Source organism: Vidua chalybeata, chromosome 3 (assembly GCF_026979565.1).
Source record: "Vidua chalybeata isolate OUT-0048 chromosome 3, bVidCha1 merged haplotype, whole genome shotgun sequence".
Lineage (NCBI taxonomy): Eukaryota > Metazoa > Chordata > Aves > Passeriformes > Viduidae > Vidua > Vidua chalybeata.
In genome coordinates, this window is record NC_071532.1 from 55,814,207 (window position 1) to 55,831,455 (window position 17,249).

The 17,249-nt window shown below is 38.8% G+C and overlaps 1 protein-coding gene across 2 annotated transcripts in view; it reads right to left on the reverse strand.

The window, feature by feature from the left end:
* Nucleotides 1-17,185, reverse strand: part of LOC128785535 (damage-control phosphatase ARMT1-like) — a 47,238-nt gene extending 30,053 nt beyond the window's left edge. The window contains exons 1-5 of one of the 2 annotated variants that reach the window (XM_053938222.1): nt 17,114-17,185; nt 15,637-15,742; nt 14,868-15,109; nt 13,244-13,409; nt 11,521-12,243 (exon numbers count right to left, since the gene is read on the reverse strand). In XM_053938222.1, the coding sequence (XP_053794197.1) occupies nt 11,521-12,243; nt 13,244-13,409; nt 14,868-15,109; nt 15,637-15,742; nt 17,114-17,163 (1,287 nt within the window). In that variant the 5' untranslated portion in view covers nt 17,164-17,185. Of the gene's footprint in view, nt 1-7,635; nt 12,244-13,243; nt 13,410-14,867; nt 15,110-15,636; nt 15,743-17,113 lie in introns of those variants that run through there. The other variant, XM_053938220.1, reaches the window with a different exon arrangement.
* Nucleotides 17,186-17,249: the final 64 nt, after the last annotated feature.

The following is a 17,249-nucleotide window of genomic DNA, read 5'->3' on the forward strand; positions in this document are numbered from 1 at the left end:
GGTTTTGGGTGTTTCTCCCACTCACATTATTAATTTTTTTCACCTCTTTCCACTTATCTGCAAGAAAATGAAGCTTTTATCTAATTTCATATGCTAAACAGAAGCTAAGCCTATATTTACAATACTTAAGAGCAATATCTACTTGAATCTTCAGTTTTATTAGTAATAGGTATTATTTAGAAGATCAACAATATAAGGTGATTTTTGTTATTATTGACTATTTTTGCTTTGACTTTTTTTACCAAATAACTGCCATTATCTCCCAGCTTTTAGTTGGAAAGCTTCATTTGATTCAGAAACAACAAAACTACAACAATGTTCAGTAGTTTTATACCTATCCAGGAACTTTGAAATCGGCCAACTGTTAAAGTCACTCACTCCCATTCTGCTTTTGGCAGCTTCTCTTTTATTTCCTGCTGTATTTCCTATTTCAGTGCTGCCAAATGCCATTACCACTGACATTGCCTGCACACAGCCCAGACCCCTTTCCCAAAGCATAGAATTTTAAAAAACCTTTTTTGAAACAGAAAGCCCCCAGTAGGCATTTAAACACCCATCACCACCCTGAGTGACTTGTCAATGCTCTGCCATAGACTGTACTCAGGGCAGGGATTTCTTCTTCCCATTCCCAAAGCACCTATACACATTGGGATTGACATACCAAAGATGATGACTCACAAACCTTTGTTGACTTCGTTCTTCCTTTGTTTCTACAGAACAAACGGGGAGGAGAGGGAAAAAAGTTTGAAAATTAAATAGATTAGTAATATGATGGCATTATTTTTTCACTGATATGCTTTACTAAATTGTATCATAGGTTACCATCAGCAAAGTTGGGCATGAAAGCAGAACACCATGGGAAAGTTTCTCTAGTAGCTCTGATTGTTTCCACAATATTCAAGCACACATCTAACCAAAACAGGCACCTTCAAGTTGACATGTCCAGGGTACATTCACCAGTTCAGCTACACAGGCAGCCTTCGTGCAGTGATTGCTTCCTTTGCCACTGCTTTTCAGGTGCTCCAAGTTTTTATTTCATTTCTCCTTTTGTCCTGCATCTCTTCTATTCTGATATATTTAAAAAGGATCCGAGCAATAACACAGGATCTGTCTTAACTGAAATACATCCTTTTTTCCCTCTCAGATGTTAAGGTAATCAGTGGGCCCTTTTTACCTACATATTTGTATAGGACTTGGTACAGTGGTTGGACTCAGTGGGCTGTTCAATGATTTTTATAAATCCAAGTGTCATAAATATTCATATTCTGAATTCTGAAATCAAACAAAATGAGATTTCCCAAGTCTGCAATGTTTTTTTCTTAAGACAATGAATATTCATAAGTGTATACATGCATAAAATTGTTATAACTTCTGAAAATACAATGTAGCAGCAGAGTTGTTTAGTAGTAGTAGTAGTAGTAGTAGTAGTAGTAGTAGATGCAACCAGAAGGAAGATGACATCCAGCATGAAATACCTGAACGAATGGCTAGTTGAAAAATGTTCATACTTGGCTGCTGCAGATTTTTCTTGGTAGCCGCAGCCAGCCAGCCAGCATGCACATCACCTCCGAAAAGCACAGCAGCTACACACAGCAATGAGCATGAGAAGGTTCAGACAGTGTTCCACAGTGACTCAGATTTTGTTAACACATATGAAAACAGACTAAAATTAATCACACATTACTGATGAGGTTTTAAAGAACTTCTGAGAACTTCTGAGAACATCAAGTCCAACCTGTGACCAAACACCACCATGTCAAACAGATCATGGCACTGAGTGTCACACACAGTGTTTCCTTAAACACCTCCAGGAACAGTGACTCCACCACCTCCCTGAGCAGTCCATTCCAATGTCTAACCATCCTTTCTGTAAAGGAATTCCTCCTAATGCCCAACCTAAAACCTCCCCTGGCAGAGCTAATGACTGTGTCCTCTTGTCCTGTCACTGGTTAGCTGGAATAGGCTGACTCCCTGACTAGAGTCACTTCAGGGGGTGGGATAAAAATGGTTCACAAATTCACGATCTTGTATGTATATTTTGGGTCTTCTTTATAGATAATACTTTGCCCAATTTGCTTATCAGAGATCTCAAAATGTATTGATAATTATATATTAACATAAATCAAAGTTTGCAAGTAATATTTCACAACTATTTCAGTTCTGTCACTTGCTCTTGCACATTATAAAGTGCCAGAAACACCCAAATACTTTTGATCACTATCCACTCAGGAAAGTCCTATTTCCCCTTGCTGATTCCTTCTTGTAACTAGGCTCAACTCACTGCTTGTAGTACTTTTTTTTTGTTATTTTTACATACCTATGGAGTTTTTCTGCATTAGTGTAATGTTTCAGAAACATGTAAAACTAACTTAAGTGTTCTCAGCAGCTTAAATAAATTACCAAAGAGGTTTTCTAAATTCCTTTCAGAAGGGTACTGCTCAGCTCTATCTTCCTCCCTTTAGTACTCCCTTCTGTAATCATTGAAAGGTATTACTGAAAAGATAAAAATTCACCCCTGCTGTTCATTGGCCTCAAAGAGGCCAATTTCAAGCTTGATTAATGGGCCCAAATGAAAGCTTCATTACAAGCAAAATTTTAGTCTTACCCACTGCTACTACTATAAGAAGCAGTCAAAGCATTCCCATCTTTTGTTTTTCTCTTAGGATGAGGTGACTTTGCATCTAAATATAATAAATGCATTTCACGCGATGAAAGACAGCAGTCATCTGAAGGCAATTAGAGAGATATATCACCTACTCTAAACATTACTTAACATGCTTTCTGGTTGACTTCATCCTTTGTCTGTGTGGACAAATTAAGGAATTTGGAACTCCCCTGACACTTTCTCTCACAGCTTTTCCAAAATTATTAACAAGGAGCCACCGTGTTTATTCCCTAAACAATAAAAAGGGACAAAATTAAGTGCTTATGCAGGGATTTGTGCAAACAATTCGTTCTACTGTTTTTACTTTATCAGTGCTAAGTAGAGTTAAGTAACTTCTGTAACAGAACTACTTAAATGATAGATTTAAAAAACAGACCATCATGCAATGCCAACAGCTGCAATTTTCCTATAATGCCTACTATACCACAGTCAACAATATTAAAATATTTAAGAAATACTTGAGTATATTGGTATATGCACAATTAAAAACTGATTAGTGCTGCAGTTTGATTTAGCAGTTGTAACTTACATTTTATAAACATGTCATTTCTAGCATGTTTTTGAGTCCCAAAATCAACACTCACAAACTATTTGACTTCTGGTTGGTTAAAATGTGGAGCGGGTTGCTGTCAACTCTGTCACTAAGCAGTGCGAGCAAAAAGTTTGTAATTGAGTCATAACAGTTGTATTTAATATAATGGCAGGGGTTTTTTTCCACTACAAATGACCAAATTTCTGTATTTCTTGTCTCAGAACAATACAGCTTCATTACAAAATTGATGTTCAACTAAATAAATTGTTCACGGAAATAAATTGCTTATCCTTTGGAACACAAAATTGTTACAAGGTTCCTATTATATGTTTAGTACCAGGGTTTGATCCTTCTAAGCAATATCCTCTAGTGTCTCCCTTAAATTCACATCAAAGCCAGCAAACCACTTTCAAAGGAGGAAGAGATGCAAAGAAGAAATTCTTAGATAACTATAAATTCCTGCTCTGTGAAAGCTACTCCCTTCTGCAGCACTTACTAAGAAAAATCTTTCTGGCCTTGAACTTTTACAGATAAGCTATAATGATCAGCTGAAGTTCATGGGGCTTCAGTCGCACCACGCACGGACCACCGCGCACAGCTCTGCACCTGCAGGAGTTCTGTTTTGGGGTTGGGTTTTTTTGTTTGGTTTGGGGTTTTAGTTGGTTGGTTTTTATTTTGTTTGATTGGGGGTGGGTTTTTTGTTTTGTTTTTTTCCTGGGTGCTGGGGGGGGGGGGGGGGGGAGGTGTTTAAAGGCGAGATTAAGTTGAATGTTGCAAAGATGACTTGGAAAGGGGGGGCTATAGCCAGCCCGTCAGTCGCTACAGCAACACCGACAGAAAGGGGCGTAGGAAGGGGGGTATATTTCCAAAGTCCGGGCTTTGTTCCCTAATAGGGGAACTGCCACAAAAACCCCAAGCCCTAACCAAACCAACCCCCTCGACCCTTTCTGCCTTGCCCCGTCCCTCGGTTACCGCGGTTCCGCCGCGCCGCTGCCCCCGCCAGCCCCGGAGCCGCTCATGGCCACAGCCGTGCCCCTGGCAACGCGTCCCGGGGGAAGGACGAAGGGGGGCCCTGGCTAGGGAAGGGGGGACCGGGCTCGGTGGCTGCAAGTGAGCAGTCTTCACAAGGGGAAGACTCACAGAAACGCCAGGGTTTGTTGTTTTTGTTTGTTTATTTTCACTTCAAATAAACATTAACCTGATAATATTTGCTCATGTTTTCCCTCAAAAAAAAAAAAAAGTCAGAAGAGGCGAGCGGAGCAGATGGAACCTGAGCAGCGGCTTCTGTTACCCAAACAGGGTTTCCTTCTCCCCCCAGAACCTGCCAAAGGAGCACCCCCGCAAAAGCAGCCCTCCTTGATGGCTGCTGAACTGCCTCCATCTGAAAGAGCACCTCCTCCTCACCTTTCATCCAAATAAACTGGGTAAACACGGGAAGAGAGAAACTGAAGGTTGCAGTAAAAGAAAGTTAGACCTGTGGGTGTATGGCAGCTGCACATCATTTTCTCTGAAGACTCAGTAAGCTTTAATCAGCCTCTGGGGACAGTGCCATCACGGACCATTTCTGTACCCAAAAGTCAAAAAGTACTTTACCGTTCTCAGGAATGCTGACTTAATCACGTTTTCCAGAGAAGAAAGGGAAAAAGCTAGGGGTAGTACTAATTTTTTCTGTCCTTGTCCCTGTGTGCCTGCTACCGTTTCACTGCTGTTGCCGAGGACACAGAAGCCCCCAAACAGAGGGGGGATTTTGCCAGCGTGGATCATGCTGCTCCAGGGTAACCTCATTCTGCAATCCCAATCTATTAAGTATTTTTGACAGGTTAAAATTTTTAGTGGGCAGTCTTACATAAACCCAGAGGAAATCTGGCACGTTTTACTATCCACTGCAAATTTGAACAAAAATATCATCCTGGATTTGTCCAGCATTCGACTACAGCCTAATCTGTCCTACTACTGGAGTGGCATGCAAATGCAGGAATAAGTGCTTGTGAAACTTCATGCTAACTTTCCTAAGCACACTTCCCCATCGCTAGTCCTGCAGTGCCACGGCTGGTTCGGGAGTTACACTTTACCTGCTTCTACACCCTTCGTGATGGGGAGGGAGAGCTTATACAGCTGTATCTTACTGCAGATCTATGAAGTTATTTGCCCTTAAAAAAACACACTTTATTCTGGTGAACTGTAACAAGAGTAACAACAAAAGAGACCAAAAAAAAAAGGATGAAGAAAAGTAGAAATGTCATGTAGCACTCTGAAAAAGAACAGGTGCAGTACCCACTCTTCAAGCTATTTGACTGAGAAAAAACCACCTTATTACAAAATGCTCACACTTTAAAATGCTTTACCCTTGTTTGCTAGTATTTAAAAGTAGAGTTCTCAAAAGAATTTCATGTTTCTTTTTCCTTAACAGGGACAGGAAATAATTTAGGAAGGGTTAATTTGGGAGTTTAAATTCTAAATAATTTCAAGGAGTCATTTTCATTAATCAAATTCTTCATGTTGTATTTCATAAAATACATGGAAAGGATGTTCTCAGCCTTTCTGAGCAAAGAATGATGCAAATCTCTTGAATGTAGGGACCTAGTAAAGCCACACTAATTTTTGAATTAAAAAATAATTTAAACATTAATACAAACTTTCCCTTTCATGAAAATGCTCAGTGTTGAGAAAAGATGCTCAAATTGATCGGTGTTATGAAACCCCAATTCCAGCACCCAGTACATTCAAAAATGTACCAGCTGATATTCTGCAGGTGTCTAAATGAGAATGGATGTGTAAAAATAATTTCAAAGCCAGAAGTCATGTGATGATGTCCCTGTGATAAGCACATGTGGTGGGGTCAGCAATCTTCTGAAGGAAATAACCTGGTTTTACAACCCTGGACTTCCCCCCCTGGACAAAGGGGATGGTGAAAATGCAATACGCATATGGGGGAACCAATCAGGCTTGGGAAAGAAGTGGGAATCTGTGTAAGGGAGAGCTGCTGGTGCTGATATATTGGGTCATTTTCAGTTTGAGGAACTTAAACCAGACACAGAGTCCTTGAAAGTCCAAACTCAACCAGTTATTTTGCAAATCCTCTGTTTGTGGATCTTAGGTTTTCACATATATATGAAAACTCTCGGATTTGTCCCAAGCAAGTATTTCCTGCTAATGCTTCCATCACACTCCAGCAAAGTAGCAGCAAAACTTCCAAGGGCCAATTTAGCATCATGGATGCAGTGAAAGCTGTGCATCCAATACATGGCAAAAGCACACAAGTGTAGCTCTAATTCAGGATTACCGAAAACAAGAATACAATCAGCTATGGAAAAATGGGAATGCTCTTTGTTCACATAAAGATATTCAAGCCCTCACTGCAAGTTCTCAGTCTGGAAGAATCTACCTGTCTCCTAATTCCCTAACCTGATCCCAGAGGCACACATACTCCTTGAGCAGAAACAGGGCCCACGCAGATAATGTAAGAGTCACTGGACAGAAGGAAAAGTAGGTGGCAAGGCCCTTCAGCTAGCTTGAGGGAACACTCCAGGACCCTAACCCTTCTTCCTGAATGGTTCTGCCTTTTACACAGATCCTAGATTAAAGTTAACAATTATGGGTGTACATAAACCATCTAGGACCAGAACTCAGTGCACTTCCTGACCTATGACAATTAATGGTATTTTTTTGGGAAGTAGGAGATAAGAGATGAAACCTATTCCAAGTGCAACTCCATGAAATGCATCATCAGGCCTTTCATCAATTAGAGTCACTTGGAAGGCATCAGTCTTACCATGGCAGTGTGAGACTAATCAATTATTTAACATTAAGAAAGGAAATTAAAAAGCCCATAGTATATATCTTGATGTATCTTATCTCAACGTTTAATCTGTTACTTCATTAGACTTGGAAGAAGTAAGAAGAATCCCAGGGAAAAAAAAAATTCTACAAGTATGAAAACTTTTCTTCACACGGAGTTTGAAAGGTTGTGATTATGTCACTTACTGAAAAGTGATACAACAGAAGCAGCACACAAGTACTGGAAATGTTTATTCACTCTAAGTTATCGTAAGAGGACATTTTATATTTCTTTCACAGTGGAAGCAAAGCCAGATGAGCTAAACTTCAAAAAAGCATTGTAAATAAAAATAAATAAAAACCCTTCTCAGAACATGCCTGCAGAATTCACAACTGCAAACCTGAGGCAGAATGTGGAATAATCCATAAACTAATTCTTAATTAATGTAAAAATACATGTAAATGGACTTTTCATTTGCAGGCTGTTAGAAATAGAAGTATATCAGCAAGAATAAAAATGTACAGAAGTTTTCAAAACCTTTTTTAGGAAAAAAAAGAAAAACAAAACAGAAGCAAACAAGAAAACAAACAGTCCATGTTAGAGGATGTTCTCCCTCACGTGTTCTGCCATTAGCATATGAAAAAGAAAGAAAAGGACCACTTTAACCAGCACATTCTCAGTTTTATTTTAAAATCCTTAGATAAGTGTTAGGTGAATTTCAACTTACATTTTGCTTTAAATAAAAATAATTACAAGCCTTTGTTCTGTAATTTTGGGTAAACAGAAAGCTGGTACGCAAACAAACTTAAGTGAAAAAAACTGTACAAGATTCCATTTTGGAATTTTTATTTTAGACACAATTAAGGGTTTCTTTTTAGATTAAAACCATTTCATAGAGTAATTTTCATGCAACAGAGTAAACTTTTTTCCTATGCTGTTCGACAGCACAGGAGATAAATGTTCACATGGAACAAGCTGTTAACCATGAATGCAAATAACACTACAAAACTTTAAAGAAACTGTTTCAACAACAACAGTCAGGGTTTATGGGACATCAGCAAGATGTGTAAACCAAAGTGTTTTGGAAATATTTTAATTACAGTAAGAGTAACACCAAAATATTTTCATTTTTGCTGACAACACATGGAGCACCTATCACTTTTAGAAGTGATTCTGGAAATGACATCATCAGCTGCACCAACCTTAGTAATTAAGTACCAGATACATTTAAGAGATACTCAATTATTTTTAGGGTTTGGAAATTTTAACAGGAGTACAAGTAGCGTAAAAATCAGAAAATTCCTTATTATTGCCATGTCTTGTTACAGAAGAACATTTTATGATACCCATCTCTTGCATCTGTATCTTTCAAAACCTCATTAAATATGCTTTACAGGTTTATGCATAAAATCCATTTCAAAGAAAAAAATTCAGGAACTAAGACCTGAATTATTTTGTCTTCTCCAGCCTCTGAAATAGTATAACAATGTCTGACAATTTATTTCAATATTCTTACAAGCTTCTAGTCATACAATCAACTTATTTTCCACATCAAACAATTTATTTTAAGAAACCTTATATACATAAGAAATTATTGTAGATATCTTACAGGATAACTTACCAAGTATTCAGACAGATGTGTGTACTGCCTTTCACTGTGCCTGTGATATTACTTTCCTTCTATTTTATCAACAATGAAAGTCATGATCAAAAACTGACTTACAGTTGTTCAAAAGGTAGAAAACAAAAAAAAAAAGTAAAAAACATTTTTTGTTGTGGTCCTCAGAATTACTGAAATCGCCTTTGGCTTTTGCCGTAAATATTCAAATGGCATATGAAATGAAAATCTCAAAACTTTGGATGTACAAATCAATAGCTCCTGAGTTATACTGTAGAAGCATTTTGGGCAATCAGTTGTAACAGATATATAGAAGGAACTTTCTTAAATACTGAAGGAAAAAAATGTTATATTACAGCACATGCTAGTGTTCTAACACATGCTTCAGGTTATGTTTTTAAATTCCATCTAAATGCAATAGGTTCATGCTGGCATTTCATGAAGCTGTATTACAAAAAGTAATTAACACTGAATAGCTACAAAAGTGTTTCCTATTTTTAAGTAAACTGTAGCAAACCCAACAGAACGGCACTGTGCCTCGCTGGAATATGTCTTCACAACTTTGTTGTGTCATGGGAGACTGTAACGCTGCTGTTACAGCAACACTGATGTTACTTTTTCTTTTTTTCATACAATCAATCAAAATTTTACAAAAATATAGCCAACCAAAACACATAAAAGTATGCTGCATATTCAGTTCTGCCTAGAGATAGCACTTTGCAATAACAGCTACAGAAGACAAGCATTTGGAAGTTATGGCTGTGCATTCCTTACACAGCCATAGTCACACAGTGTATTACCACATAAACTTCTCTTTGTGAGGGGTAAAAGATGGAAAGTGCACTTTTAATCAACTGGAGAACAGAGTGATTTTTTTCAGCATGACATCATGTCATACGCTAAGCTAAGAATTACATGTCTTGTAGTAATCTTCATAATTCAGTAATACTGAGCAAATGCCACTACATCTCCTAATTGATTTTGTCTTTTGTAGCACTGTATTAATCATTACTTCATATTATTAATTTTCCCCCAATCTCCATTGTGAATTCCCAGAAGTAACAGCCTGAAAGCAACCTGGGCACAGGGACACAGTAACCACCAGTAAAAAACTAAATCAAATTTCTTAGCATGTGTAAGGATTGTGTAAGAGGCAAATCTAGGGTGGCCTCAACAGTGACTTTCTCTTCTTGTCCATTATACACTTTTAAACCTCTCCAGCAAATTAAGTCAGCAGCTTACAATCTGAGCCGAGGCAAAGCAGATTTCATCCCCAATTGATTTTGTCTCTCTGAGCAAGGTATGATGTTCTCATTCCACATATTCCACAACTTCCATCTCTCTGTTCTTGACCCAAAGCTGTTTCTTCAAAATGCACTTGAAACAAGTTGACAACATTTTTAAAGATGACACACTGAGGCTCCGGTGCACAGATTCATCCTGTCTTTTACATATTTGATCAAAGCACTAAAGCTGGAGTGCTGTTGAGCTCTCTCCAGTCACAAACCTTCAGCAGTCTGACCTTCAGCCTTCTTGACTAGATTTTTAATTTCTGCAGTTCAATCAGGTGCCTAAGGATGAGGATTAATTCACCCTGTAGGAGTACTAAGCCAAAGGTACAAAAGAGATAAGAGCAGTAAACCCAGGTCTCAAAATTGTAACTCTCCCTACAACTGCCTCATGAAATTCCTTGCATCTTTGTTTTTGAATACTTGACCCTGGAACCTTAAAATACCCTTTCAGATTTAAGAAGAAAATAAACCCAAATAATCAAAGTCATCAGCATTTTGAACATATTTATCCACTGTCTAGATCTTTGTTGTATGAACATAACTAGCAGCAGCTTTTGAGACCAGAGTAGAAGAGCAGAAATGGGCACCTAACAATTCCAGTTAACAGAAACCTGTATGGCATATGCTTCTCTACCCTGTACTTCTCAGTGCAAATGGGGCTGTATATCCTCCCTAGAAATTAAGGCATCCTTCTTAAAAAACAACCAACCAAACAAAAACCCTCAAATAAATAAATTTGAAAAATAAAGAGAATTAGCACAACAGAAGGAAACAGGTGTGCTCGAACCTCATACATACACTGCTGACAGGCCACCTGCAGATCAAGTCTGCATAAAATCTAAAGTCTAATGCAACTGCTTGGGTTTCATTAATTTTTTTGTTTGGGGAGGCTTTTCTGTGTGCTTCTTTTTGGTAGAGCTTTGTAAATAAACAGTATCTTCAATATTCTTAAAATGAGATTTTCTCTCCCACTAATTTTTTCTCCCACTAATCTTCCTACCAGATGGGACAACTCTCCCACAGGCAAACTGGCTAGTAACATTCACTTGTGCTTTAAAATTGAAATTCAATTTTCAATTCTACATGAATGTTTACAAGCTGCCACCTAGTAATGTATGTATCCTCAAAACATCAAAATAATCTGTCTGTAATTAACTTCTGAATTCTCTAAAATACTAACATTCATGAAATGACATGGAGCACAAATTATTCCGAAATAAGTAAATTCATACTAATGTGGCATTGGGGAAATTGTTTCTGAAGCAAATTTTTCACTTGTAAAGCTTTCACTCATTAAACTCATACTCACTGATGAAGAAAAAATATTATGGACAACTAAATATTCATCTTAAAGATCTGATGACATTGGACAATAGGAAAACAAAATTATTGAAATTCAGATTGATTTACGTACACAAAGACAGTTTATAAATATTTGCACAACATTAAAGTCTTCTGCAGGACAAAAACAAATCACTTGGGAGGAAAAAGCGCAAACAAAAAGAATCTTTACTGAAGCCAAGCATGGAACAGAGAAAAAAAATTCAAGTCAGACTTAATGTCTATTTCAGAATATTACAAATCATTTAACTAGAGACCAGCATCAAACTGAATTACCCCGTATTTTCCACTTACCATCCACTCAGGTTCAGAAGCCTGTATTTGCTCACCTTGTCCAGGTTTCAGGCCAACCTGAGTGTCAGATTTCAGTGTTCTCAAACTACAGAGAGGCGCAGGATGAAACTTATTCAAGGCTTGATGAAACAGGACATTGTATTCCCATTTTCTATCTCCTGTTAATTTTCTATAGTTTAGATCACCTTTGAAGAGAAGCAAGTTTGACTTCTGTAACTCAGCATACAAGTCAGGAGCAACTTCACTCATACTGGAAAAATCATGTGGTAAAGTCCAAAACATGTGGTCATGGAAAACCCAAACTCCCTTTTTCAAATTGCCCTCCCAGTTTATCCCACATCTAGACATCCACATATGATTAGCTGACCCCAGTTGTTTAATAGTCCAGTTAAAATCATGCTTTGTGGTATCTGATACATACCATGGAATACTTTTTCCATGAAAATAAACTTCATCAGCTAGCTTTGACGACAACAAGAAATCAGCCAACACAAGATCACTTACAAGTTCAAATCCAGCATTATCCAGGATTATGTCAACTCTAACATTACTTCTTTCTGTTCTATTTTTTTTGGCATTTTCAAGTAGTGACCAAACTTTTTCCATATCATTCACTAAGATGTAAGGTACCATGTTCTCCAGGGATTGCAAAGGACTAGATTTCTGAGAGCTGTCTTCACCAGCTGAAAAAGAAAGGTCACACTTATTGCCCCATAATGACACCTAGAGGGGAAAAAGGAAGAAAAAAAGAAAGAGAGAAAAGAAACCGTTTACTAAGTCTCACTGTAGTTACATTCTCAACTTCACATACACTGAAGATTTTGTTCCCTGGTTTTTGTTTTAGGTAATAAAGATTCTAACTCCACATATTCTTCCAAGCTTTAATAAAACTCAACTCCTTGTCCAGGTATCTCAACATAGACAAGATTTTGTGGAAGAAACCAAACAAAGCTCTGCATTTACACAGGTGTCAGAAGCGACAAAGATGGGAGATTTAGATCAACATAAACACATTGCTCACAAAGCTCAAAACAGAAATATTCTCCATACTGCAATTCCAAAAAATGTCAGTGGTAACACAGAAGAAGGAATAATAAAAGCAGATTTTTTTTTATTACATGCAGCCAAATAAGTATTTTATATATACGTATTTTTAGTACTCACTAATGAGCCCTTTGTGAAGAGTCATCAAATACCTGGCATACATGTTGCCAGCTAATGGACTTATTTGTAATCCTACAATACTTTGGGGTTTCTACCCAAAGGCACTACATTCCAAGAATAATGCTGTTAAAAAGCTTTTAAACCACTTCTGACCCAGACTGACTTCTAATTTTTTCTCCAAAGAAGTCTAAAAACATTTAAAGTGCCAACTAAAATTAACTGTTTTAAGAAATTATAGGTAAATATCAAAAAGGTAATCTGGAATTTGATGTAAAATGTTTGAGAGATACTGGTTTTGACAGAAAAAATTGCTGGGTTTTCATACACACAACGAAGACCAGCCATTAATAAAGAAGTGTCACATTTAAAACAAGTAGCCAAAATATCTTTTCAGAATAGCAGCAATACAGTAGGGCTATCAGGACTTCATCACACCTTAACAAACAAAATATCTGTATTTTAATTTCCATATGAAGTTCAGATTCTTTATAACCTCAAATTCTTGTTTGTTTCATAGGAAAGATATTTTCAATTCTTTTGTTAAGCACTACCAGTTTACCTGCAATAGCTTAAAAAGTTCCTCCTGAAGTTGCTTTTCATCTAGATCCTTGATGTTCTTAAGAAGTTCCTGAAAGTAAGTGCATAAGGCAATAACAGCTTCTTGGGATTCAAAGAAATTTTGAGCCTTTCCTTCCTTAAATACATCAAAGTTGTCAATAGGTGGGCTAAAAAGAGAAGAACAAGTATGTTGATATACTTCCCACATTCTTCTTTACAGCACATGCAAAGGAAGCTCAAAGGTCGGCTTCTTTAGACTGTACTACAGGCTTTAGTTAGATTTTCCATTTCTAATTTGTCATACTCGATTTTCACATATCTCTGTAACAGCCTAATATTGCATCTCGCTAAAACAGACACTATGCAAGGCATCTTTATATAGCAATATATTCTGAAAGTGAACAAGCATTCAATCACAACAACTCTGGGAACTGCACAGACAGTGAACATTTTGAACTCCGATCTTCAGATAAGTGAATTAAAACTGTAACATACAAGTGAACTTAAGTCAAGAAAAGCTGGCCTGATTTTAAATGTGTTTGTGTGTGCTGGAGGGTACTTCCCATATCAAATTCACTTCCAGTTAGGAAGTTAATCCTATGGAAGTCTTTACTAGCATTTTGGAAAATTACCATGACAAATGAGAATGTTGTAATATATAAAAATTATAGGTCAATCTATTATGAGACATATTTGCACAACAACCTTCCAACAAATGATTGAACTTCCATCCAAGCATATGCTTAAGAGCAACTAAATAATGGAGATCAAGAAACTTAAAAGTTAAAAATGAAAACTATCTGCTCAGCTTTTTAAGTGCAATCCAGGGGATCAACCTCATATTTGAAGCATTTGGTTCAAGAGTTCAAATTACACAACATACCAGTGGAAACTGAGTCCCATTACTGTGTTTGCATCTCAACACTAATGGTAAATCTGTACTCGGAGAGCTTTCAAATTTTTTTGGCAGCAACAGGATCTTAAACTGTTCATTCCTACCCCATGACATTGTACTGGCACATCTCCATGGTACCAGCACAACAAGTTTTTCCCTGTCCAGTTATTTTTAACCAGTATCAGCTCCCGAAGTTTGATGCAGCACATGGTCTGCAAGCACTGCTGTAACTGAAGCTGGTGTAGAATGAACAACAGGGGCTGCTTAAGACGGGTCTACTGCTGTAAGAAACAGTTCTCAAATGGTAACTTCAGATTGCAAGCAGCAAAAAAAGTTAGAATTCCCAACAGATTTGTGGCTCTCATATTCAGTATTTAACACTTAAGAGAAAATTCTAGACCAACAAACCTTGTAGAAATGCTACATGGTTTTTATATCTCAATTTACATTAGTCTGCAAAATCAAACTGCAAAATCAAGCTCAAGAGTTTTCGTGTAGACCAACTCACCAAAACTGAAGCGTAAAAAAATTAATAAGCTTCAAATTCTGCTAAATATAAGAAGTAAAGGTATTAATTTTAAATCTGATGTGCAAGCTGAGGAAAAAGCAATATGGTAAAAGCTTAAGATCTCCCTTTATCTTACTCCTCAGCTGTCTTTCCTTTTCCCAAAATAAAAATGGGAAAGAGCAATGCTTTGCAAAGTAATATACCAAGCCAGCAAATACTTACTTCTGTGCTAATGCTGCATGAATTCTTCGATACATGTAACACTCTACGTACAGCCAAGGGGACTGAAACCAACTTGGTTCTCCATTTCCATTTGGTAAATTTCGTTGGTGGTCCAGGTATTGGTTCCACAGTGCAGCATCAGGCAACTCATCTTCCAAAGGGGTCACTGGCTTGTCTGTTTGCAGTTCATTCCGCAGTTTGGAGAGGAAAGATACAGCTCTCTTCTCTGCTTCAACACCCTTCTGAAAAAAGTGGAGAACAAAAGTTCCTACTCTGTACCTTTATTCCTGTAGAGACACAGATCAACTGTTCATGGAATGTGCAAAGTTTTAATTGCCACGTGAGTCCCTGACAAATCACAGCTTGATTCAACAAAATATAGTTTGGTGAATAAAGCTCGTTTCAGATCCAAGATCTAAAATTAATTCCATATGGGACTTCTTTTTAGATTGGACGTTTTGCTTATTAGAGGTGAAGAGAGTGTTGAAACACAGTCTTGTTCAGAAGGTGTTACTGTCTATCAAACACTGCATCAACACAAAAACCAAAGTAAGTGATGCAGTTGCATAAGTGACAGATCAGAAAGAAAAGGTTGGACAGAGAGGTGTGTTACAGAACTAATCAAAAATAGCTACTAGAAAGAAATTATTTTTTAAAAATATCAGACAAAAGGATTGAGACAAGCCTCACCAGTAAAAACAAGGCAGAGAAAGGGTCTCAAAGGATAGAGGGAAATAAACATCAGGGAAAATAGGGACCTTACTCTTACCTCACCATGTTCTTCAAAAAATTCATTTTTATGTCGATGTAAAGTATCAATAACTCTTGTGAGGATCTGGGGAAGTCTGTCTTTAATGGTAAAATATGCAAAGGATCTAAAAAAGAGAGGATCAATATTTTATTATTGTCAGCAAAGGATGAAACAGCTTCAATTTTTAAAAACAAATGCAAGGTCTTTGTGCTACTTTGGGCTGGGGTAGAGTTAATTTTCTTCACAGTAACTGGTATGGGGGTTGTGTTTTAGATTTGTGCTGGAGACAATGTTGGCAACACAGGGAAGTTTTCCTTATTGCTGAGCAGGGATTGCACAGAGTCAAGGCCTTTTCTGCCTCACCCCACCCCACCAGCGAGGAGGCTGAGGGTGCACAGGGTGTTGGGAAGGGACCCAGCCAGGACAGCTGACCCTAACTGACCCAGAGGCTATTCCAGACCATATGGTGTCATGCTCAGTGGTGGAAACCAGGAGGAAAAGCTGGACAGGGAGCCACTGCCTAGGCATCAGTAAGTTCATGGTGAGCAATCGCTTTCATTTGTCTTACTTGGTTTTCTTGGGTTGTATTTCACTTTGCTCTTTTCATTATGATTTATTCTCATTCCAATTATTAAACTGCTCTCAATCCACAAGTTTCCTCATTTTTACCTTTCTCATTCACTTCTCCCCACCCCACTGAGCTATATGGTGCTTTGCTGCCAGCTGGGGTTATAACACAACACTATTAAAAGTAGCTTGACATGCCCTTAAAGAAGTGGACAGCAAAAAAAAAAAAAAAAAAAACCAAAACGGAAAAAATTTCAAACTGGTCACGTTCTTGTGCCTACTTTTGCAGAAGATTATAAACAGCAACCTTTTCAAGAAAAAGCTAATGACTGGCCCTGACAAAACAGCGAAAAATTGCAGATAATTCTGAGCTAAAACGCGACCTCTATTGCTAAGATACCCAGATGCAAAACGTAGTACATGTAAAACTAAAAGCACAGATATCGCCTCAAATTTTATCACGTATCTCATCAGCAAGAAACGCGCTCTCCATTACACACTTAATTTACATTTGCTCCAAACGCTGTTTATGTACGAGGACAACGAGCAGAACGCGGCCAGCCGCACAGAGAGCGCACACCGGCCTGGAGGGCGATTTTTACTGTGAGATTTCTACCCGGTGGGTTGGAGGCCCGGAGCCGAGCAGCCGCACAGGGAGCACGGCACCGCCGCTGACACCACCCCTCGGCCCGGCCGGGCCGCTGACTGCGGCGGCGGCGGCAGCGCCGCGCCCACAGCGCCGCCTGCGGGCCCCGCGCGCCGCCGGCGCTGCTGTCCCCGCCCGCTCCCCCGGGCCAAGAGCCGCCCCCCGGCCCCGCCCGGCGCCCGAAAACCTCCGCTCTCCGGCGGCGGCGCGCCGGACGGCCCCTCAGCTCCCTCCCGCCCCACGCTTCGCTGCCGGTAACGAGCGCGCCAGGCCGTGACGGACCCCTTAAACCTGCCCGACAGGGACACCGGGAGCGCCGGTACCGCCGCCATCTTGCTCCGCCCCCCCCCGAGGAGGCGCACCGCCCTCCCCCTGCCCCCTCCCGGAAGCGGGCCCGAGCGGCGGCCGGACGTTATTG